Raw genomic sequence first — 23,329 nt, forward strand, 5'->3', positions numbered from 1 at the left:
AACCTTTGTTCCAATGGATCCAATGTAGTTATTATTTAGCCACAAGCTCTTGTTAATACTTTTCATTTATTCTACATTAATAAAACCCCCACACACGTAACCACTTTCCAAAAATGTTCTCTATTTCACACCGCGAAGATCTGCCATGTTAGCTACTTTAGCACGACACTCTTGTACAATTAAGTAGGGCATTAATGTATGAAAAAAAAAACAAGAGGAAAAAAAAACAACATAAGATTTTCAAAATATGGAGATACAAGGTTTCATAGAACGCAACGCTATTCTGCCAAGTGACCTCAGTGGGAGAAGATAAGGTCAGCCACCTTTGTCATTTTCTCATTCTCTCCATCCTCTCTCTCTCTCTCTCTCTCTCTCTCTCTCTCTCTCTCTCTCTCTCTCTCTCTCTCTCTCTCTCTCTCTCTCTCTCTCTCTCTCTCTCTCTCTCTCTCTCTCTCTCTCTCTCTATCTATCTCTCTCTCTAACTTTCCATTTCATGGGTTGTTTTTCTTTTTTTCACCCTTTTATTTTACAGTGAAAAGCGAGGAAGGGACAGAGTCAGAGCGTATGCCCTGCGGGTTTAGGTTTTTACTATGTGGGTTTGTGAATGTGTACAGTGTGTGTGTGTGTGTGTGTGTGTGTGTGTGTGTGTGTGTGTGTGTGTGTGTGTGTGTGTGTGTGTGTGTGTGTGTGTGTGTGTGTGTGTGTGTGTGTGTGTAACCCAGACTATGCCACCCTGTGATTAGAAGCTGATGAAAGTTGAACTGGAGTCTCACCCTGCACAGAGGGTCTTTTTAACACACTCAAAATGTGAAAACTGCTTTGCCTTCCTGGCTCCCAAACAGTGGAAAACAAACTTCCCTATTGCAGTCAGAACTGCAGACTCACTCCCAATGCTCTGCCGTAAAGTGAAGACTCACCCCTTCAGACTCCACCTCACCCCCTAGCACTTCACACTCCTGGCATTCACCATTCACCTCTTCAGACTCAACCTCAACCCCCGGCACTTCACACCCCTAGCACTCACCTCTTCAGACTCCACCTCAACTCCTAGCACTCCACACCCCTAGCATTCACCTCTTCAGACTCCACCTCAACCCCTACCCCCCCCCCCCATGATCATTATAAGATTAAAGGACGACTTCACCCATTTTCAACCATTCTTCTATGGTCATCACTATATAACATGAGTTTTCTGTCGTCTCTCCAGTAAGATACTTACTATGGGATATCATCGCCCCCTAGCGATGCTACAGAGCAAACACAAGACTCCCGAGATCCAATTTCATTGGCGTAGGGTCGCTGTGACGCAAAAAAACGGCGACCGGTGGTGGTATAAATACCACTGCGTCACATGAGCTCGCCCTCTTCTTGCACTCTGCAACAGCGACTGCGCACGGAGACGAATAACACACAGAGAGAAACTTGACGAATTCCAACAAAACCCAAAGCTTGGGCACACCAGTGTTCCTCCACGGGCGCCTTTGTATAAAAAGTTTCGGATTAATTAACTCTCCCGAGTTTTCCTTCATTTTACATCGACTTTTCCTATCCTCTCCGTTTTCTCGCCACGAGGCGCGCGGCTAAAGCTAAGCTAAGCTAAGCTAGTAGCGCTCTAAGCGGCTAGGCTAACCTAGCCTTTTGTTCTGCCTCGTGTTCGACGGAGAAGAAAAGATGGAGGCTCCTCGTTCCTGCGGCATGCAGGGGTGCGAATTCCTCATCACCGCGGACGACGACCACAGCCTCTGCCTGTCCTGCCTGGGGGTAGCTCACGCCTGGGTCACCCGCAACCGACGCGGGGTGGACCATGGCTGCAGCCCCTGCAGGGCCCTGTCTGAGGCCCAGCTGGAGCGTCGGTTGGCGCGGGCCACCACGCTAGCTGGCTCAGCTAATGGCAATGCTAGCCCCGAAGCACCGCCCGCCAAAGCACCCAGAGCGCCGGCGGCTAGCATTAGCATGGGGGCTATGGCCCTCCTCTCCACTCGGCCTCACGTTCCAGTGGAGCCGTCAACAAGATCCGGCGTGAGGAGGCCTCGAGGGCTGTATCCTCATCCCCGGATCCAGACGTCGCTGCCGAGGCCATCGGGCCGTCCCAGGACAGCGACAACCTTGTCTTGTCCCCCACCACCTCCATCGCCGCCTGGGGAGACACTGCCCTTCCGGAAGGTAGTGACTACGAAGGCGACACCGACGAGGACGACGTCCTCATCCTGGGGGTGGACGGGGAGGAGGAGGATGTAGGCCGCACATCCTACCAACAAGAACCACAGGAGGTAACGATGACCAGTCCGGGTCCTCCTGTGCCTGTTCCAGCGACGGAGGCGTCCCCGGTGCTTAGCCAGGCGAGGGCATCCGAGGAGGCCGTATCCGTCGTGCTCAAGAGGGCTGTGGCCAGATGCGGCCTGGCACAGCCTATGGAGCCAGCGAGGGCATCCGCCGGGGTCCCCATACCGGGGTTCCAAGGCCTAACACCCCTCCCCCCTCGAGAAATCCATTTTGAGATGTCACGGGCTTTCCCCACCATCGGGCGATCAGAACCCGACAGGGCAGATGACGTCAGAAGCCCCCACCTTCCCCATGAATCCTCTCTCTCAATGTTTTTCCAAATGGAAAGCTTGCAATCCGCATCCTTGGGTGCTGCGCATCGTACTAAAAGGATACAGGTTGCAATTCTCGAGCATACTTCCACTAACAACCAAAGTAGTGTTTTCCCGAGCGTCAGGCCAGGCGGCCATTACGCTGAGGGACAAAGTATCGGCTCTACTGAGCAAGGGCGCTATCAGAGAACTATCTCCGGATCAGAACCTTCTGGGTTTTTATTCAGAGTATTTCCTAGTGAAAAAGAAAGGGGGGGGTGTGAGACCTATTCTGAACCTCAAGGATCTGAACAGGTTTCTGATGGTTTTCAACTTTCGAATGCTTACAACGACGACGTTGCTGCAAACGATACATCAGGGGGATTGGTGGACGAGTATAGAGCTCAAGGATGCTTACTTTCACGTCCCAATCTACCCTCCACACCACAAGTTCCTCCGCTTCGGTTACGAAGGCAGAGTGTACGAATACACGGTGCTCCCGTTTGGCATGTCACTGAGCCCCAGGGTGTTCGTGAAATGCACGGAGGCGGCGATAGCTCCACTGCGACAGCAGGGACCTAGGGTTTTCCACCCAACAAAGACGATATAAAATAAAGTTTGACATTTTGTTTGAAATAACCAAACCTGACTACCTAAAAGATAATGTCACTGGTAGCCAACTGTCTAAAGCCCTCTTCTGAGACACACTCAATTCAATTCAATTCAATTTTATTAAAGTGTCAAATCACAACAAGTTGTCTCAAGACACTTTACATGTAGAGAAGAGACCCGACAGTCGCACCCTGAGCAAGCAATTTTGCGACAGTGACAACAAAAAACTCCCCCTTAACACATAGACTGCCTGAATTATTTTCACTGCCTATTATTATTCATGCCAGAGATTTTTCAATGTCAATAAAAAATGGAATCAAGAGCCGAGATACAACATTTTAAAGTTTTAAGTTAACAAGGAAGTGGATGAGAGTCTAGATCTTCGAAAAATCATATATCCTTGGTCTTTGGGTCAAATACAAAAAAAAAAAAGTATTAAAACATTTTTATTTATTTTTTACTAGAAACGAGTTAATTCGATCTTGGCAAGCAAGTGATGAAAAGCTAAAAACGAGTTAAGTTGTTAGGCCAGGGCCATTTGCGGCCCGCGAGGGGCAACTCTCCGGCCCGTACCAACCAACCCCAAGTATGTCCTGAATGTTCGTAACAGCCGCCCGTGGGGCGGCGTATGCCAGGAATGTTCTTGAAATGTGTACATTTTTCCACGGGAAACCCGTGGGGGCGGCTGTTACGAACATTCAGGGCATAATTGCCCATATTCACCTAGGAGAATGAATGGCCTACTCAGTTCCGACCCTTAGTGACCTATTCGATACCAACGTCCCTATATATGGAGATCCCCATAAATGGAGACAGTCGACACTCTGACATCAGAACACACGTCCTGGGAGCTCCATATATGGAGATAACCAAAACATCCAGGACTGACATCATAGTCCCAGATTCGGGCATAACTGACATAGCCTGCTCCATATATGGATATGCCTGACACTACGTGACATCATCGTACTGACATCAAGGGCCACCGCCAAAAGTATAAAGGGTGAGTGCACTCATCACCGACTCAAATCTGCCTTAAACCCTTCCAGAGTGACCAGCATCAATACCAGCCAGATTAATCACCTAACTAACCAATCGAACACAGATCACAGACCCAAGGACTAGCAGCAGCTTTGACGATGAACCCACCGTTCCCGGCAACGAGCCAGCAGCAGGAAAACTCAGAAGAAGAAAGACCTTACAGTAGTCAACAGTCTACCAAGACTTTAACGCAATCGGAAGTAAAGAGACGTCGTCTGACTGACACAGGGAAGAAAACTCACACCTGTCAACAATGTGACAAGATTTTCAGTCTGTTAGGTAACCTGAAGGCACACCAGCGTGTTCACACTGGAGAAAAACCTTTCTGTTGTAAACAGTGTGACAAGAGTTTTGGTCTGTTAGGTAACCTGAAGACACACCAGCTTGTTCACACTGGAGAAAAACCTTTCTATTGTGAACAGTGTGACAAGAGGTTTGGTCAGTTAGGTAGCCTACGGAGACACCAGAGTATTCACACTGGGGAAAAACCTTTCTATTGTGAACAGTGTGACAAGAGTTTTGGTCAGTTAGGTGCCCTGAAGACACACCAGCGTGTCCACACTGGAGAAAAACCTTTCTGCTGTAAACAGTGTGGTAAAGGTTTCAGTGAGTTAGGTAGCCTACGGAAACACCAGCGTGTTCACACTGGAGAAAAACCTTTCCTTTGTAAACAGTGTGACACGAGTTTTGCTCAGTTAAGTAGCCTACGGAGACACCAGCGTATAAAACCTGTCCCAAGAGTCCCTTCCTAGGCCTGGGCCGTAGCGTGACGGTCCAGGCACCCTAGGCTGCAATGCCAGCCTGACAGCGTGTCGCGGGTTCGACTCCCGTTCCCGACGACCTTTGCTGCATGTCACCCCCCATCTCTATCCCCATTTCCTGTCAGCCTACTTTCCCTGTCCCTCTCTAAATAAAGGTATAAAAAGCCCAAAAAAAAGAATCTAAAAAAAAAAAAAAAAAGAGTCCCTTCCTAGAAACGTAGTGGAGTCAAAAGTACAATGTTTCTGTTTGAAATGTAGTGGAGTAAAAGTTATGTGCTTGCAAAAACAAAGCAAAAACATACTCCATAATAATAATAATAATTATAACAAAACATACTCTCTCACCATGCCTTTCGGCCTGGCAGAGACAATAATAACGGCATGAATTTATATAGCATAAACCCAAGGACGCTTTACATCAGAAACAATGAACCAACAAACAACCAACCAAACAAAACAACAACCAACTATTTGCCATAAGCCAGAGAGAATAGGTGTCTTTTCAAGGCAGCCTTAAAAAACAGTACTCAAGTAAATGTACTTATAGCTACTGTCCACCACTGGCTTAACCCATTAAGACCTGAGGCCGATTCTACAAATGTCTTCTAAATCAGTGGTTCTCAAACTTTTTCATGTCAAGGACCCCCAAATTGACAATTATTAGCCCGCGGACCCCCATTTGAAAAGATAAGCCAGGGACCCCCATAAGAGAAGATTTTTACGGCTCTCTAACAGTGATTCTCAACCATTTTAATTTCAAGGACCCCCAGTTTCACATACATTAGGCTACGGACCCCCATTTAATGGCATTTCTATCTCTGGGACCCCAATTTAGATATTAAAATCAATGTTGATTTCACTCATTTCAGAGTGTACAAATGGAACCAAATGGACCCTAACGGGTCCATTTGGTTCCATTTGTACACTCAGAGTTACAGACCCATAAGGGTCCATTTGGTTCCTATCCATCATTTAGCTGGGGACCCCCTGGACCCCCTCAAGTACCCCTGGCGGTCCCCGGACCCCACTTTGAGAACCAATGTTCTAAATCCTATACGTTTTCTGAAAAAACATACAGCATGTCGCTATATCAGTGGTTCTCAAACGTTTTCATGTCAAGGACCCCCCAAAAATATGTATTCGGCCGCGGACCCCCATCTGAAAATATGTTGTTCCAGGGACCCCCAGATGCAAAGGTTTGAGTTACAAATGTTCGCTTAAAAATATATATATACATTCAAAGATTTGCTAAAAATTTTCACGACTTAAAAAAAAAATGGCAGATCTACAAGCTCGTAGCGCGGCTACGAGCTTGTAGATCTGCTATTTCTGAATAGCCAAATAAATCTAAAATGACACAGATACGTTCCCGGTCTTAATAGCTTAAACAACTCAATAAGGCGGGGGTCTGTAGGGGATCAACTCTCTTCTCTACAATATTACATCTTTTTTGGGGTTCCCATGTGTGGTGCTGTATTTCTGCTCCACCGCTTTGATGTGTGAGTACAAACCACGGGGCTAATCTGAGCCGGGAAGAAAAGAAATGGTTACAGTGAAAGGTCACTTCCCCACCACACACACATTTTATACTTCCATACTTGACCAAACAACTCTTAACCACTGAAACGGCTCTATTCTTAGTCAAACAGACCCGAGTTACAGCTGCACAGTCTACACTAGGCCTGTCCCCGACTAAGGATTTCTATAGTCGAATCTGATTGGCCAAATGTTACCTATAGTCGACTAATAGTTGACTAATGCAACACCAAAAAAAAAAAAAGAATAATGTTTTTTATTCTTTTTTGAGATTGGCAGTCGAATCAGTCTGATTCGACTGCCAATCTCTCAGTCGAATCATGCAAAAAAGATGTTATGCAATAGAGGAACATTCCATTTGGGCTGTAGGGGTGCTAAATGTCTGATTTAACTTACTTGGTTTCTCCCAATAAATCATATGTATATCCTATTTTTGTCAAACTATTAGTTCATTAATATAACAAATTAGGCCAATCTCTCAGTCGAATAGTGATTCGACTAAGAGATTGACAGTCGACTCAAGACTCCCCTCGACTGATTAGTCGACTATTCCAATAATCAACGTCAGGCCTAGTCTACACCGAATCTCTTTGCTGAAAAATTGCTGAACTACAAGCTCACAACGAGTTGCGTTGTGAGCTTGTAAAACTCTTCAACAGATGAATCCATCCATCCCCTCCCTCTCTGCATCTTTACACTGGCCGTACAAAATACTACTGTTGGTCGAGAAAGCTTTGAATGGTTTAGGGCAGTGGTTCTCAACCAGTGGTCCAGGGACCACCACCAGTGGTCCTTGGGAGGGTACCAGGGGGTCCCCAGCAAAATTAGTTAACATAGTGTCACAAGCATTTTAACCACTTAGTTTTGGCTATTCAAAAATAGCAGCTATACAAGCTCATAGCGCGGCTATGAGCTTGTAAATCTGCTATTTTTGAAAAATCTTGAAAATGTGTGCAAATCTTTGAATATATATATTTTTAAGCGAACATTTTTAACTCAAATCTTTGCTTCTGGGGGTCCCTTGAACAAAACATTGTCAGATGAGGGTCCACGGCCGAATTTAGGGGTCCTTGGCATTTAAAAGGTTGAAAACCACTGGTTTAGGGCCAAAATACATTTCTGATCTTGTGTGATACCATGAACCATCTTTTGTTTTTATGCACCAACGTATCTGGAACAAACTCCCATGAAATTGTAGATCTGCTGTCACTCTTTAGTTCTCTTATATCACATAAATCCCATTTCTGCCTCCCTCCCTCCCTCCCTCCCTCTCTCCATCCATCCATCCATCCATCCTCACCTTTCTCTCTCTTCTTCCTGGTTCTGTCCAGGTGGTCTTTGAGCATGATGCGTAGCTGCCTCTCATTGGCCAGGTCCTTGATGAAGGCGTGTCTTAGCAGGGCGTCTGTGCCGGGCCGCTGCAGGTGGTTCTTCACCAGGCAGCTGTCTATGAACGACAAGAACCTCTTAGACCTGGGGGGGGAGGGGGGGGAGACATAGAGAGAGACAGAGAGAGAGAGGGAGAGAGAGACGGGGAGGGAGGGAGGGGAGAGAGGCATAGAGAGAGAAAGACAGAGAGGGAGAGAGAAAGACAGAGAGAGAGGGGGAGAGAGGGGAGAGAGACAGAGAGAGATACAGAGAGAGAGAGATAGAGAGACAGAGACAGAGAGAGAGACAGAGAGAGAGAGAGAGAGAGAGAGAGAGACAGAGAGAGAGAGAGAGACAGAGAGAGAGAGGGGGGGTAAAGATAAAATAGAAAAAGAAAGAAAACAGATATAATTAATAACATGCTCCCCATGGAATGCAATGCGATGTGAGAATGAAACTTCAGACACTCTCCCATTACCCGCAGTCCGTTTTAATTTTAGTGAAACGAGTCGAACGCAATCGGTAAGTAAAGTGACGTTGCGCTACTTTCCGCACACGGCCGCCAGTCGGGACGAACGGTGCATACACGGGGGGGGGGCGGACGGCGCGGTCGGATGAAATGTCCAATAACAAGCACATAAGTTACATTTCTGGCATCTAACTCTCATTGATGCTTCAGTAGACTCCTACGAGCAAATGACCATGCTGATAGTCAAATAAATGTATCATGTTAATGTCCCCTCTGTCTGTTTCCTCAACTTTGTGTTACACATGCACCGTTCCTCCCTCCCTGTCCGTAATGCACCGGCTAATGCAGTGGCTTAATGTGCCGTTTGTCCCTCCCTGCCCTCCCCGGATGTTTTGCTAGCTAGCACAAAAGCTATTGAATATTTTTCAATGGAACCTTCACTGAGAGTTAGCCCACAGATTAGCCTAACAGACAAAATCCATTCACAATCGGCACCAAATAAACACAGCAGTACAAATGGAAAACACTTAAATAGGGTCTTTTTTTTTTACTACAGTGTGGAAATACACAAAATTGGCTTCAACCCTGCCAATTTTGATCAGAACTGGGGGAAAAAATGAGGGGTCCTTGGCATTTAAAAGGTTGAAAACCACTGGTTTAGGGCCAAAATAAATTTCTGATCTTGTGTGATATCATGAACCATCTTTTTTTTTTATGCACCAACATGCCTCCTTCAATGAATGAGAGCCAACTGACCTTCTTGTCACCTGACAGGGGGGAGTTTCCCTGGTTGGACGTAGCGCGTGGAAGGAACACGTTATTCCAACCAGTTCCCTTCCCCTCCATCAGGCGCCCCGGCTGTCATGGGGGAGGCGGTATAGCGACCAGGATTACTACATGTTTTTGAGAGGGTATTAACTACCCTGAGAGACACGGGGAGAACATGCAAACTCCACACAGAGTAGGCCCTTTCGCCAACCCCAATTCCCTCAAGAAACCCAGAGGGTCCCTCGACCCCACTTTTAGCTGTATTTAAAAAGCAAAATGACACGTTAAGGTTTGGGTTGTGCACTTGCCTTGTCATGATGTAACTCCAAACATTGAAATATGATCAATAGTTGCTCCGTTGATTCCAAATTATTGCTGTAATTCGCTCTGGATAAGAGCGTCTGCTAAATGGCTAAATTGTAAATGGATAATCCAAAATAGTCTCCCCGTTTACTTACACTGCACAGCAAAACGGCTTACAAAGTCACAATTTTAGCACATAAACAAGCACAAACAAAGTGGATTCTGACAACGTATCACATTACAAAACAGGACACTGCTTTTTTTTATGTACAAAAATGTCAACTTCCTGTTGATTTTAGTCTTCAAAGATTTGAAATCCGGATCCAGTCTGGATGTTCTTTCTGATTAAAATAGTAAACTCAACAGGAAAAAGACGTTGTTATGCTGTTTTGGATTTTGCTGTGTGTGTGTGTGTGTGTGTGTGTGTGTGTGTGTGTGTGTGTGTGTGTGTGTGTGTGTGTGTGTGTGTGTGTGTGTGTGTGTGTGTGTGTGTGTGTGTGTGTGTGTGTGTGTGTGTGTGTGTGTGTGTGGGCGTGCGTGCGTGCGTGCGTCTCACCATTTCTTGGATTTGAGTTTGGGAGGAGGATTTCGCGGGATGAGAAACAGCGCCCTCATTGGGTGCATGTCACACAGCGCTGAGGACAGACAGATATACATACATGTGATACAACATACCATACTGTCTGTCTCGTACTGACTGTATTATAATTGAGTACAATTTGTTGATACTTCTACTCCACTGCTTTGGTGAAGCTTTAAGTGATTATGTGACAAAGTCAAAGACCAGTATATTTAATGAACTAGTGGATGTGTCTACGGAAATAGAGCTTTTTAAAAGTTAAATGTACAGTGTTTGGAAGACAACAGGATATGTAACGATAAAACCTCATCATCAACAACAATCATCATTATGTAGGTTTGCAACCAAACCCTATTTTAATTAAGTTGTAAAGTAATAAACATGATGTTGGAATGTGATTTGTGTTTTTTCTGCGTTTTGATATTTTGAACATGATTTCGGTGACTGTGACATCATCTTTCAGAATGTCAGTTCTTCCTGGACTACAATAGACTACAGTCCATGTTTCCTGTAGTTCCAGTCAGACCTTCTCCTCCAGCTGATGTCGTGTCAGTTGTTAGATAGTGTTTACATATCTTCTACTGTGGAGGTGCTGGTAGACAAGGTAACTGACACCTTAGAGCCGTCTTAACAAGGTGATTGACATCAGCTGGAGGTAGAGGTCTGACTGGAACTAGTCAGAATCGGCAAAGTTGCCCTTTAAGCTTATTGCGAACGCAGCGGAAGGAGCAAGTGGAGCTTACTATGAAACCGTGCTCGGGTTGTGTGTCTGTCTCTGTGCAGTATTGTGTGCACTGACTCACTACAGTGTGGCTGAAATCCGCCTGGCCCTGGGTGACTAATTACACTCCTCTGAGAGAAATATAGCAGCTACAGTCAAAAAGAACACATCTAAAAGCATCTACACGAGTAGATCTATTGGGATATCTAAGAATTCCATGTCATTTGTGCATATTTCAGGCTGGATGGCAAGTTGATGGCAAGTTGAGATTTCTTCTCGCTAGCTATAGTAGCTATGCTGTAACATCGGATTCCAAATGACTAATTTGCACTTTTAAGAAAAACAGAGCCAGATACAGTCAAATAAATAAGATTTTTTTTTGGGGGGGGGGGGCAATAACTACTACAATGGTGTGGCTAGCGGTATGGAGCCTTCTTGTGGCGGCCCTGTTCTCACTAATTTAACTGTACCACCCACTTCTCTACAATTGCTCATTCCTTTCTATTCTTCTTATTGTTATTTTCAAGCTGCGTTCGCTTCCCGCGTTTGTGCGTCTTACTTGTACATTGTGCGCGTGTGTGTCTGTGTGTGTGTGTGTGTGTGTGTGTGTGTGTGTGTGTGTGTGTGTGTGTGTGTGTGTGTGTGAGAGACAGACAGAGAGAGAGACTCACGTGGGGCTCCCTCGGCCATCTCCAGGGCAGTGATTCCTAGAGACCAGAGGTCACTCTGTATGAGACCACATGAGACAAGAGCATGGATTAAAGCAAAAATAAAGCCATAAAACAGAAACAGAAAATGTGGAACCAAATGGACACTCTCAGAGTTATTTGGACCTCCAAGTGGTCTCGGAACTAGATCTCCAAGTGGTCTCGGAATCAGATATTGAAAACCAAAGTATGTGATAATTGATGTAATATTCATGTCGGTGTACCCTGTAGTCATACGTGGCCTCTGGGTTCTCGTCACAGGCGATGACCTCGGGCGCCATCCAATAGGGCGTCCCGATGAAGGTATTCCTTCGGCCAATCGTCTTGTCCAGCTGGGCCGACACGCCAAAGTCCACTGGTACACACATTAAATACAACCAATCAAATCACTGGTACACACATTAAATACAACCAATCAAATCACTGGTACACACATTAAATACAACCAATCAAATCACTGGTACACACATTAAATACAACCAATCAAATCACTGGTACACACAGTAAATACAACCAATCAAATCACTGGTACACACATTAAATACAACCAATCAAATCACTGGTACACACATTAAATACAACCAATCAAATCACTGGTACACACAGTAAATACGACCAATCAAATCACTGGGACACACAGTAAATACAAACAAGTAAGACGCGCAAACGCTGGAAGCGAACGCAGCTCGAAAATATTGTGTATTTACGGACCGTGTGTGTGTGTGTGTGTGTGTGTGTGTGTGTGTGTGTGTGTGTGTGTGTGTGTGTGTGTGTGTTTTGACTGTAGCTGCACTCTGGCGCACTCTGTGGGTTGCACACAGGCAGTGCAGGCAGTGCACACATACTGCACACACACAGACAGACAGAGACACAAGCCGAGCAGAGTTTCATAGTAGGCTCCACTTGGGCACACACATTAAATACAACCAATCAAATCACTGGTACACACAGTAAATACAACCAATCAAATCACTGGTACACACAGTAAATACAACCAATCAAAATCAATCAATTCAACTTTATTAACCTCTTAGAGAGATATTTCATATTTTTTTTAGACAGTTTTTAAGTTGCTTAATTCATTATTTAGATACTTGATATTCCCTTTTCCTACTATACTATATGAACCCATTGTAACTTCAAACTCTGATATTTTATTATTATTATTTTTAATGTTTTTATTCATTTTCTTTTATATAGAAAATAAACAAAACTAAATTAAACATGTAATTTAAAAAGCACGGCCCCCTCACACATTAGAAGGAAAATATCAGTCACCAGAACCAAGGATCGGGTGTTTTCAATTAATCTAACATGGTTAAAATGGAGTTTGAAGTTACAATGGGTTTGTATAGGAAGGTCTGATAAAACGAATATCAAATTCAAACTAGAAAAAGTGCTCCTCGGAGCACAGGTCTCCGCCAGGTCAGGTACGTTAATGTGGCCTCCTGGTGGCGCTATAATAGGCCAATGTGAAAAGGGTGCCATTTCTTCTTAGGCCTTTCACAGCAATCGGACACTGCATTCTTGATTTGTAGGAGTAATGTCAAAAAATGGGTTCGCACAAATCGGCCTCCTGGTGAAAATTTTGGGCCAGATGTTCTGAATTGGCATCCAAGGAGTGTGTGTGCACAGTTCCGCAGCGAGCGGGCCAACGGTGCCGGAGATTAGCTGGTAACACACAGACAGGACACCCACACCCACACGGACGGACACGCGGACGGACGGACAGCGGGTAAAACATACTCTCTCGCCGACAATAAAAAACTATCTGGGGCGCAAACAAATGCAACGCACTGTGAGCTTGTAGCTATCGGCTATTTGTGTCAAATGTGTGTCTCACCCAGTTTGACCTCTGCGTTCTCAGTGAGCAGGACGTTTTGACCTTTGATGTCACGATGGATCACGTGATGGGAGTGGAGATGGGACAATCCCTGCAACACACACACACACACACACACACACACACACACACACACACACACACACACACACACACACACACACACACACACACACACACACACACACACACACACACACACACACACACACACACACACACACACACACAGATAGATGTTCATTAATAAGAGCCTGATCCAATGGATTTACTCATCGCATGGCGAGGCCTTGTGAGCTTGTATCTCGACTGTCGGTGTTGTATTGTGGAGGGAACGCTACAATGGCTACCAACCTGTGACCCAGTAAGAACGCGTGTGTGTGTGTGTGTGTGTGTGTGTGTGTGTGTGTGTGTGTGTGTGTGTGTGTGAAATAAGAGTCACTTCCTGTGTTTATTGAAGCCCCTTTGAAGCAGCGAGAGTACATGCAGAAGCACACACACGCGCACACACACACACACACACACACACACACTTCATCCTAGGTCGTTAGAGTGTGTGTGTGTGTGTGTGTGTGTGTGTGTGTGTGTGTGTCTGCGTGTGTAAACACGTGTGTGCGTGCGCGTGTGTGTGTGTGTGTGTGTGTGTGTGTGTGTGTGTGTGTGTGTGTGTGTGTGTGTGTGTGTGTGTGTGCGCGCTTGCTGAGATGTTGAAACAATAAGGAGACAGTATGGCTGACGACATTGGCAGTAGTCCATGCTGTCGCGGTTGGGTGAAAACCATGCACGTCCAAAACTAATTATGTTTTTTTTAAAGTTTCAAAACAATAGAAAATAGCAGATCTGCAAGCTCACAAATGCGGCGCATAGATCTGCTATTTTCACTACTTTTTGTGCACGACACTCGTGTCTCATGAAGTAGGGCGTTAAAAACAAACACTGTTGAAAAACATGGAGATACGAGGTTTCTGCCGTGACAGCGAAGATGTTGCTTTTCCCAAAAGGCTCTCGCCACTGGAAGTCTCTATTCAACCCAGTTGGACGCTAACCTCTCCCCCCCCCCCCCACCCCCCCCTCCGCCGCCCACCAACGCTAAACAGTGGCGGAAAAAGTATTCCTATTTTTTGGACTTAAGTAAAAGTATCAATACTGCAATGTAGAAATACTACTGTTGACTTGAGCAAAATTACAAAAGTACTGGTATCAAAATGTACTTGAAGTACAAAAGTAAAAGTACTCATTATGCTGAATGTCCCATTTCACAAGTTTTCAAATGTATGAAATGTATAAAAATCTTTTGAAAATAGCAGATGACACGTTAAAAGGATGTTTTCTCCCCAGGGGAGTATACCAAAAGAACGATGTGAAGAAATGATATGATATGATGAGCTGATGTTGATCCCCTGTCTAACATGCTGAAAATGCCAAATAAACACAATGGTTAAAAAAAAGAAAATAGCAGATCTACAAGCTCACAATGCGACACATTGTGAGCTTGTAGATCTGCTATTTTCAAATGGCTGTATATAGGGTTGAAGTGGTTACTGTATGTTTTGTAATAATAATCAAAGTCTACAAAGTAACTAGTAACCAGTTAGTTTTCAATTAATTGTAGTGGAGTAAAAGTACAATATTTGCCTTAGTTACTTTACACCACTGCAGCTAAAACCATGGTGTCTGTCCCCCAGGAGACACTCCTCCGAGTGTCCCCCCTCCCTCCACCGCAAACGTTAAACTGTGGTGTCTGTCTCTCCCCCCCGCCACCCATCCTTGGCCCCCGCTCCACATCTGTGTGTTTGTGTCGTTTAGTGTGTCCAAATGTGTGTGTTGTTTAGTGTCCAAGTGTGTGTGTGTGAGTGAGTGAGTGAGTGAGTGAGTGAGTGAGTGAGTGAGTGAGTGAGTGAGTGAGTGAGTGAGTGAGTGAGTGAGTGAGTGAGTGTGTGTGTGTGTGTACAGTACAAAAGTACAAAAGTATTGGTATCAAAATGTACTTACAGTATCAAAAGTAGAAAGTTCTCATTCTGCAGAATGTCCCATTTCACAAGTTTTCATATAAAAATCATTTGAAAATAGCCAATCTACAAGCTCACAATGCGTCGCGATGCGACACATTGTGAGCTTATAGATCTGCTATTTTCAAATGGCCGAAATACATATAGAGCTGAAGTGGTTAATGCATGTTTTGTAATAGTAATCAAAATCTACAAAGTAACTAGTAACTTAAGTTTTCTAATAATTGTAGTGGAGTAAAAGTACAATATTTGCCTCTGCGATGTAGTGGAGTAAAAGTACTGAAAATTGGAAATACTCCAGTAAAATAAAAATACCTCAAAATTGTACTTAAGTACAGTGCTTGAGTAAATGTATTTAGTTATTTTACACCACTGCGTGTGTGTGCGTGTGCGTGTGTGCGTGCGTGCGTGCGTGCGTGCGTGCGTGCGTGCGTGTGTGTGTGGGGAAGTGTTTGGTCAGAGTGAGAGCACACTTGATAAGACGTGTTACTGTGGATTGTTTTCAGTTTTTTTTTGTTTGTTTTCTAAACTGAAACCATGTGTTGAGTCTCAGTTCAGAGTACAGTGAGTGCGCACTTCCTCTCTTGCGGTGTATTTGTGTCCATGTGAGTGCGTGAGTGTGTGCGTGTGTGTGTGTGTGTGTGTGTGTGTGTGGACACGTTAGTCGATGTGTGGTGCGTTTGTGTGTCGTTCCAAAAACAGACGCGTTGGTTTGTTAGTGGAGTCCCAACACAAACACCACAACGTTCTCAGGACCTTTGTGATCTGTGTGTACTCACACAGTATAAAAACCCAGAAGTGTCACCGTCCGCAGATAAAGCCCCATTTAAATCACAACAATTTTGTAGGTCGACTATTTTCTGGCCGAGGGACTCAATTATAGGAGTTTTGTGCAGCTCTTTGGACTGAAGCCATGAAATCCTAGAGTAGATATGTACGTTAGAAGGGGAGTACGTCTACTGTACATACAGTCAGTGGTGTGAAGTGACGAAGTACATTTAATCAAGTACTGTACTTAAGTACAATTTTTAGGTACTTTTACCTCACTGGAGTATTTCCAATTTCCAATACTTTTACTTCTACTCCACTACATCTCAGCGGCAAACTTTTACTCCACTACAATTATTAGAAAACGTTACTAGTTACTTTGTATTACAAAAAAACACTAACCACTTCAGCCCTATATATATTTCAGCCATTTTAAAATATCAGATCTACAAGCTCACAATGTGTCGCGATGCGACGCATTGTGAGCTTGTAGATCAGCTATTTTCAAGATTTTCAAGACACCACCGCCGCGCCGCACCACCGGGACTCGACCATGGAATGGTGAAACGGTCACTTCCTTTTTAACCACTTAAACCTCCAAGCTTACAATGATGATGATCTTTTTTTAACCAAGACACAGACGTAAAGGGTGTTCAATAGCACTGATTTATGAAAGAAAATGAAAACGCTCAAAAATGGAGTTAGCTGGTTTCTCCCCGAGAGCAACAAATTATGTTGAGGTGTGTTGAGCGTACGTGCAGGTATGTATGTATTGAGGCTGCTCTCACCCGGAGCACCTCTCTGCAGATATAAGCGATCCAGTCCTCCTTCAGACAGTTGCCTTTGGTCTTCTTCACCAGGTCTGTCACTGATCCTGCTCCACAATACTCCATCACCAACTGTATGAGAGAGAGGGAGGAGGGGGGAGACAGACAGACAGACAGACAGACAGACAGACAGACAGACAGACAGACAGACAGACAGACAGACAGACAGAGATTTAAAAAAAAAAAAAAGTTGTATGGTTTCTTCAGTGAAACAATGGGGGGTAAGTAGATTAGATCAGGGGTCTTCGACAGGGGGTCCGGGACCCCTAGGGGGTCCTCAGAGCTAGTACAGGGGGTCCGCCAAATCTTTGTGTGATAGGATTTTTTTTTTTTTTACATTAACCACTTGAACCCTAGAATTTCTTTTTTGAGGAGAACATTAGCCGAAAATAGCCGATCTACAAGCTCTCAACGCCTCGCGCTGCGAGGCGTTGAGAGCTTGTAGATCGGCTATTTTTGGCAAAGAGGCTATAGGTGTAGAGGGAAAAAAGAGCAGACTAAGTAAAAAAAAAAAACTTTAATCTGAAACACATTTTTTTTACAATATAGAGTAGGGGGTCCCTGCTTCATCTCTCTCTCAGCTAGGGGGTCCTTGGCCTGAAAACGTTGAAGATTAGATAACCACTAAAAGGGCTGGACCACTTTGGTAGAGGTTTGGGCTGTGTAGTTACCTTGCCATGATGTAACTCCCAGGGTGGGCAAGAGATCTAAAATAATTGCTCCATTGATTAGAAATGGTCTAGCCCTTTAAACAATACTTATTCTTTCTTAGACCAGAATCACTCAAGGGGGTCTATTTTGGTCCCCTCCTTTTTTCCCTTTACACCAGGGCTCTTCAACGTTTTTCAGCTTAGCTGAGAGAAAGATGAAGCAGGGACCCCCCACTACATATTGTATTGTGTTGAAATTGAACATTTTGGAGAAAAAAAAAACAATTGAAATTGAGTTGCAGATTAAAAAATGTCATAGATTTCAGAGGCAGCTTCATGTCTATGAAGTTTGACAGCACTATCATCAGTGTATGTTGGATTCATGTTAATGTGTATGTTCAGACATTTAACCACTTAAACCGTCAATACATAGTAAACTTGAACTTTCACACTGTACTTGGTCTGCTCTTTTTTCAGTCTACATCAAACCTATTTTTTTGCCGAAAATAGCCCATTTACAAGTAGAGCTACCTGTAGATCTGCTGTAGATGTTTGGCTAAAGTTCTCAGAATAGGGACGCTAGGGTTCAAGTTGTTAATGTAAAAAAAATAAAGGTCCTTTCACACAAAGATTTGGCGGCCCCCCTGTAGTAACTCCGAGGACCCCCTGTTGAAGACCCCTGCTCTGCACAAATGGCTTTGGCAAAAAAAAACTAAACTAGTCGATCTACAAGCGATGTGCTGGTGATGTATTTTCACTGACCCATAGCTGGTGGTCCTGACCCGCAGGACCCTTCTTAATAAACGCTCCGTAGTAAGTGGCGATGTTCCGGTGGTGGGAGTAGCTCTTTAACATGTTGATCTCCAGCTTGATCTCCTCCTCTTCTTCCTACAGAGACGGAGCCAACACAAAGACAGGAAGAGCAGTTAAACACGGACACACACACTGGCCAATGTGCTTCTGTCTGTGGCGACAGGAAACCTTGACATGTTCATCCTTTCCTCCTTTCGTAGAAACAATAAAACTGGCACATCCACTGGACGGCAGGTGCAGGACCAACAGTGGAAACATATAAGAAATAATAAAGTCTGCACACTGTAAAATTAAAGAAGCTCCCAGTCGAGGCTTAATTAACGTTTCGACACAAGGTCTTCTTCAGTCGAAGCGTTAATATTGAGTGACAGAGATATGAGAGTGTGTAGCCTACAGTCTAACTGCATTTTGGGAGTATACATGGCTACCACTACTACTTGTTATTGCAAATGCTGAAACAATTGTTGGTTGCTGGCTTGTTGTTGATTCAGACTTGATTCTGACTTGTGTTTCTCTCTTCTTTTTTTGTGTGTATGTTGTCCTAAGTGTGTATCTTTGTAATGTGCATGTAATTGTCAAACATCAATGATATTGAAAGAGGGCGTGCAGCCAGTGATGGAAGCACGTTTTTAAATACCCGTGTCTCCCTCCAATGCGCTGTTGGAAATGTCTAGGAGACAGTTTGCCATTTTGTTTGTTTTTTTGGCTTGAGCCAACATTTCTTCAAAACTATCGCTGCTTTCACTGCTGGCAAAAGGAAGCCGGGCTGACTGGGGGACACAACCCTAATATATCACGGCCACTTTGAACGTCTGACCACCTTCAGTAAATCACGTAAATCAGCAGTCTGTGAGCTTGTACATCTGCTAATCTTTTTTTTAATGATACAAATTTTGAATAATTATTTTAACACAAATCTTCTCTTCAGGGGGTCCCTGGCACAAAACACTTTCAGATGGGGGGTCCGCAGCAAAATACATGCTTAAATGCATATGACCAGAGAGTAGTGTAGGGACACTAGGGTTCATGAGCTTAACAATCCAGACAGGTCCATAATGAACCCCATTCAGACATGGATGCCACCCAACACAGCCATGACACAGAGCCTCCTGACCCCCTGTATACGACCTCAGGACATGAACAATACAACACAGGACACTGTGCAAGGACACACACACACACACACACACACACACACACACACACACAGGGGTTCCCAGCTGTGTTGGCTCTGCCTATAAATCAGTGGTGTAAAGTAACTAAGTACATTTACTCAAGTACTGCACTTTAGCAACATTTGTAGGTACTTTTACTTTACTGGGGTATTTCCAATTTTCAGTACTTTCACTTCTAGTCCACTACTGTACATCTCAGAGGCATGTTGTACTTTTACTCTGCTGCAATTATTTAAAAAAAACTTTAGTTACTAGTTACTTAGCAGATATAAATTATTATTATTATAAAACATACATTAACCACTTAAGCCCTATTTTATACCTAGGTTATTCGGAAATAGCCGATCTACAAGGTCACAACGCGTCGCATCGCGAACACAGGCTGTTTACTTGTAACAGAGTATTTTTATATTGTGGTATTGCTACTTTTACTTAAGTAAAATATCTGAGTACTTCTTCCACCACTGCCATAAATCAAGGCAGAGGAGAGGAGAGGAGAGGAGAGGAGAGGATGGAAGAAGATATATAGGAGGAGAGGAGAGACCAGACAAAAGGAAAGTAGAGGCCATTGACCTCCTTAAATCTCCTCTGGACAGGAGGGTAGAAGCAACGGGCCAGATAGTGAACCTTCACCTCCATTTGAAACACAAAGCGTGTGTGTGTGTGTGTGTGTGTGTGTGTGTGTGTGTGTGTGTGTGTGTGTGTGTGTGTGTGTGTGTGTGTGTGTGTGTGTGTGTGTGTGTGTGTGTGTGTGTGTGTGTGTGTGTGTGTGTGTGTGTGTGTGTGTGTGTGTGTGTGTGTGTGCGTGTGTGTGTGTGTGTGTGTGTTTACTGGTGAGAGATAGATAGTACAGTATAATTGATGTGCTAGTGCAGCACCGTACCTGTTTCTTGACAAACGTGTGCATATAGAAATGTCCTAGATCAGTGGTTCTCAAAGGGGTGTCCAGGGACCCCCAGGGGGTCCTTGAGGGGGTTCCAGTGGGTCCCCAGCTAAATTAGGTAATATAGCAACATAATCGGTTTAACCACTTTAACCCCCTATAATACACCAGCTATTTGAAAATATCTTTGACATTTTCTTTTATATTTTTGAAACATTTTAACAACACAAATCTTGTAGTGGGGTTGGTGGCACAAAATATTTTCAGATGGGGGTCTGCGGCTAAATACATATACATTAGGGGGTCCTTGATATGATAAGTTCGAGAACCACTGTCGCACTTGGAAGCACTTACTGTAGATGCTGCATGGCCCTAAGACCTGTGTAATTGTGTTGGTGTCTTTACTCAAGTTTCAGACGTACAGAGGTACATGGACACAAACGTAATACTTGGGTGCGGTCTAAATGGCACACACCATGTTAAAGACTAACAATTGTTATAACTCACATAAGCATTTCCCTTCAACACCAACAAAACAATTCACACAGCAGTCCACGGTTACATAACTAGAAAAGCTATATGTTGGCTACCCAGAGCCTACCCAGGGCCCACTAACTTTGGAAGTCAGTCATTTGGAATGGCTATGACGTCTTGATCACATGACCAAGAGATAATTCGTACTGAATTGTGTGCATTTTGGACAAGATTTGTAGGAAAAGTAAAACACTAAAAAAACAGCACAATTGCCAGAAAGCACGGATACAACCTTATATGGGTGGAATCTAACTGAGCTTCACGATCAGCTGAGTGATGACAGTGTCTGCACACAAGTCCTCTAGGTCTGAATAAATGGGTGTGTAATGATTGTAAATGGTAAATGGTGCATTTATAGCGCTTTTATCCAAAGCGCTTTACATAGATTGTGCATTACATTCACCCACATTCACACACACATTCATACACCAATGACGGAGGAAACCATGCAGGGCACCAACCAGCTCATCAGGAGCAATTAGGGGTTCAGCTTCTTGCTCAAGGACATTTCGACAGTAACTCTTCTGGGGGAGCCCGGGATCGAACTGGGAATCTCATGGTTCCCAGTTCGATCCCGGTGTATGTGTATCGTGTTTGTATTGTATTATTTTACGACTGTTACGACTTTAAAGGTAGAGTAAGTGATATTTTTTGGTTAAAACAAAAAGTATTTTGTTAAAAGGTTAAAATACTACATTCTGATAGTAATAATTGCTATAGAGTGTTTGCTCAGTAACAGGAGTCTCCCCAGCTCTTTAATAAACAGAAAATACATTTTTCGGTAGGTGTCAAAATCTCAGCCAATCAGGAGAAAGTACCCATTTTTTTAAGCTTCATTTTTATAGTGTTCCAGTTCCAATTTTGCCTGCTCAGTTATTAGTGTCATCACTTCCCATTTCACTTGTTTAATCTATATCCTAATTAAGTTCTCTATCCTGATTGGATAAAATTGGAAATGAAACTGAAACGAAAATGCATTTTCTGTTTAATAAAGAGGTGGAGAGACAAGGAGACTCCTGTTACTGAACAAACACTCTAAAGAATGAATGAAACCTTTATTGCCCTTACGGGAATTTGCCTTGCAAAGCAATGAGTACTATCAGAATATAGAGCTATCTAACACTTATTTTAACCAAAGAAAATCACTTACCCTACCTTTAACTTGCCGCCTGACATTCTTTATTGCTAGTTAGTTCTTGTAGGACATGAACCCTGCCTCACCTGGTCCCCAGACCCCACTTTGAGAACCAATGTTTTATATCACCAAAGCTATCCCAGATTGGTGTTTGGAGTACACAGACGTACAGAAGCTTCAATAGTCAAGAAATTGGTCCCTAAATCTAATATAGAGTCCACCCAGAAACCACGTCATATTGTTGGGAGCTGCAATTTGCAGGAGAACATTTTGTGTTAATTTAATATTTGGGTGAAAGGGGTGTCTGTGTTTAAAGCGGATCTCTGAGGCTTTGGGATGGTGGCCGTGTGTCTGTCTGCACGGAAGTGGAAGATGAGGTGATACCAGGCATGACATTAAACAAGTAACTCCACTTCAATCACAAGATGACTTTTAAATTGAAATGAGGGAGGGAGGGGGAGAGAGAGAGAGAGAGAGAGAGAGAGAGAGAGAGAGAGAGAGAGAGAGAGAGAGAGAGAGAGAGAGAGATAGAGAGAGCGAGAGATAGAGAGAGCGAGAGATAGAGAGCGATGGAGAGAGAGACAGCGCTTACTGGACACTAAATGACTTAACAGAGATGAAGAAGAAGATTCAAATAGAACAGGACAGACAGGCAGACAGTAAGTGAAAGGGACAGAGTGATATCCATTTGAAGCCATGGAAACATGTTTTAATGGCGTCTGGGCACTTAAGCTGAATAATGAAACACTAATGAAACTCTAATTAAATCGACTCACACACACCGACCGTGTCGCGCGTCACACACACACACACCGACTGTCACACTACTGTCAGTCAGAAACATCTAGGGATGCAGGAGCGTCAGAAAAAAGTCCATCTGCTGTTCTGATTGACGTCATTTCCGTGCACATTGGTTGCCGTTGCTTGGTTGGACAAAAATCCTCTCTCTCCATCAGTGGTGGAAAAAGTACTCAAATTCTTTACTTAAGTAAAAGTATCAATACTGCAAAATAGAAATACTCTGTTACAAGTAAAAGTCCAGAATTCTAAATTTACTTGAGTAAAAGTACAAAAGTATTGGCATAAGAATGTACTTAAAGTACCAAAAGTAAAAGTTTGAAAATAGCAGATCTACAAGCTTGTAGATCGGCTATTCAAATAGCCTATGTATAAAATAGGACTGAAGTGGTTAATGTATGTTTCATAATATCATAATCTATATCTGAAAAGTAGTAACTAAAGAACCTGACGTC

The 23,329-nt window shown here is 43.8% G+C and overlaps 1 protein-coding gene across 3 annotated transcripts in view; it reads right to left on the reverse strand.

Annotated features, from left to right (window-relative positions):
• The window catches only part of LOC311033793 (mitogen-activated protein kinase kinase kinase kinase 4), a 109,779-nt gene that overhangs the window by 62,726 nt on the left and 23,724 nt on the right, over positions 1-23,329 (reverse strand). For all 3 annotated transcript variants that reach the window (XR_014599545.1, XM_084041446.1, XM_084041447.1), the window contains exons 4-10: positions 18,299-18,424; positions 16,848-16,958; positions 13,283-13,373; positions 11,664-11,794; positions 11,404-11,458; positions 9,988-10,066; positions 7,824-7,996 (exon numbers count right to left, since the gene is read on the reverse strand). Coding sequence is in view for 2 of the 3 variants with exons in the window: in XM_084041446.1 (XP_083897572.1) it covers positions 7,824-7,996; positions 9,988-10,066; positions 11,404-11,458; positions 11,664-11,794; positions 13,283-13,373; positions 16,848-16,958; positions 18,299-18,424 (766 nt within the window). In the remaining variant the exon portion in view is untranslated. The remainder of the gene's footprint in view (positions 1-7,823; positions 7,997-9,987; positions 10,067-11,403; positions 11,459-11,663; positions 11,795-13,282; positions 13,374-16,847; positions 16,959-18,298; positions 18,425-23,329) is intronic.

Source organism: Gymnoscopelus microlampas, assembly GCF_963454915.1.
Source record: "Gymnoscopelus microlampas genome assembly, chromosome: 18".
Classification (NCBI taxonomy): domain Eukaryota; kingdom Metazoa; phylum Chordata; class Actinopteri; order Myctophiformes; family Myctophidae; genus Gymnoscopelus; species Gymnoscopelus microlampas.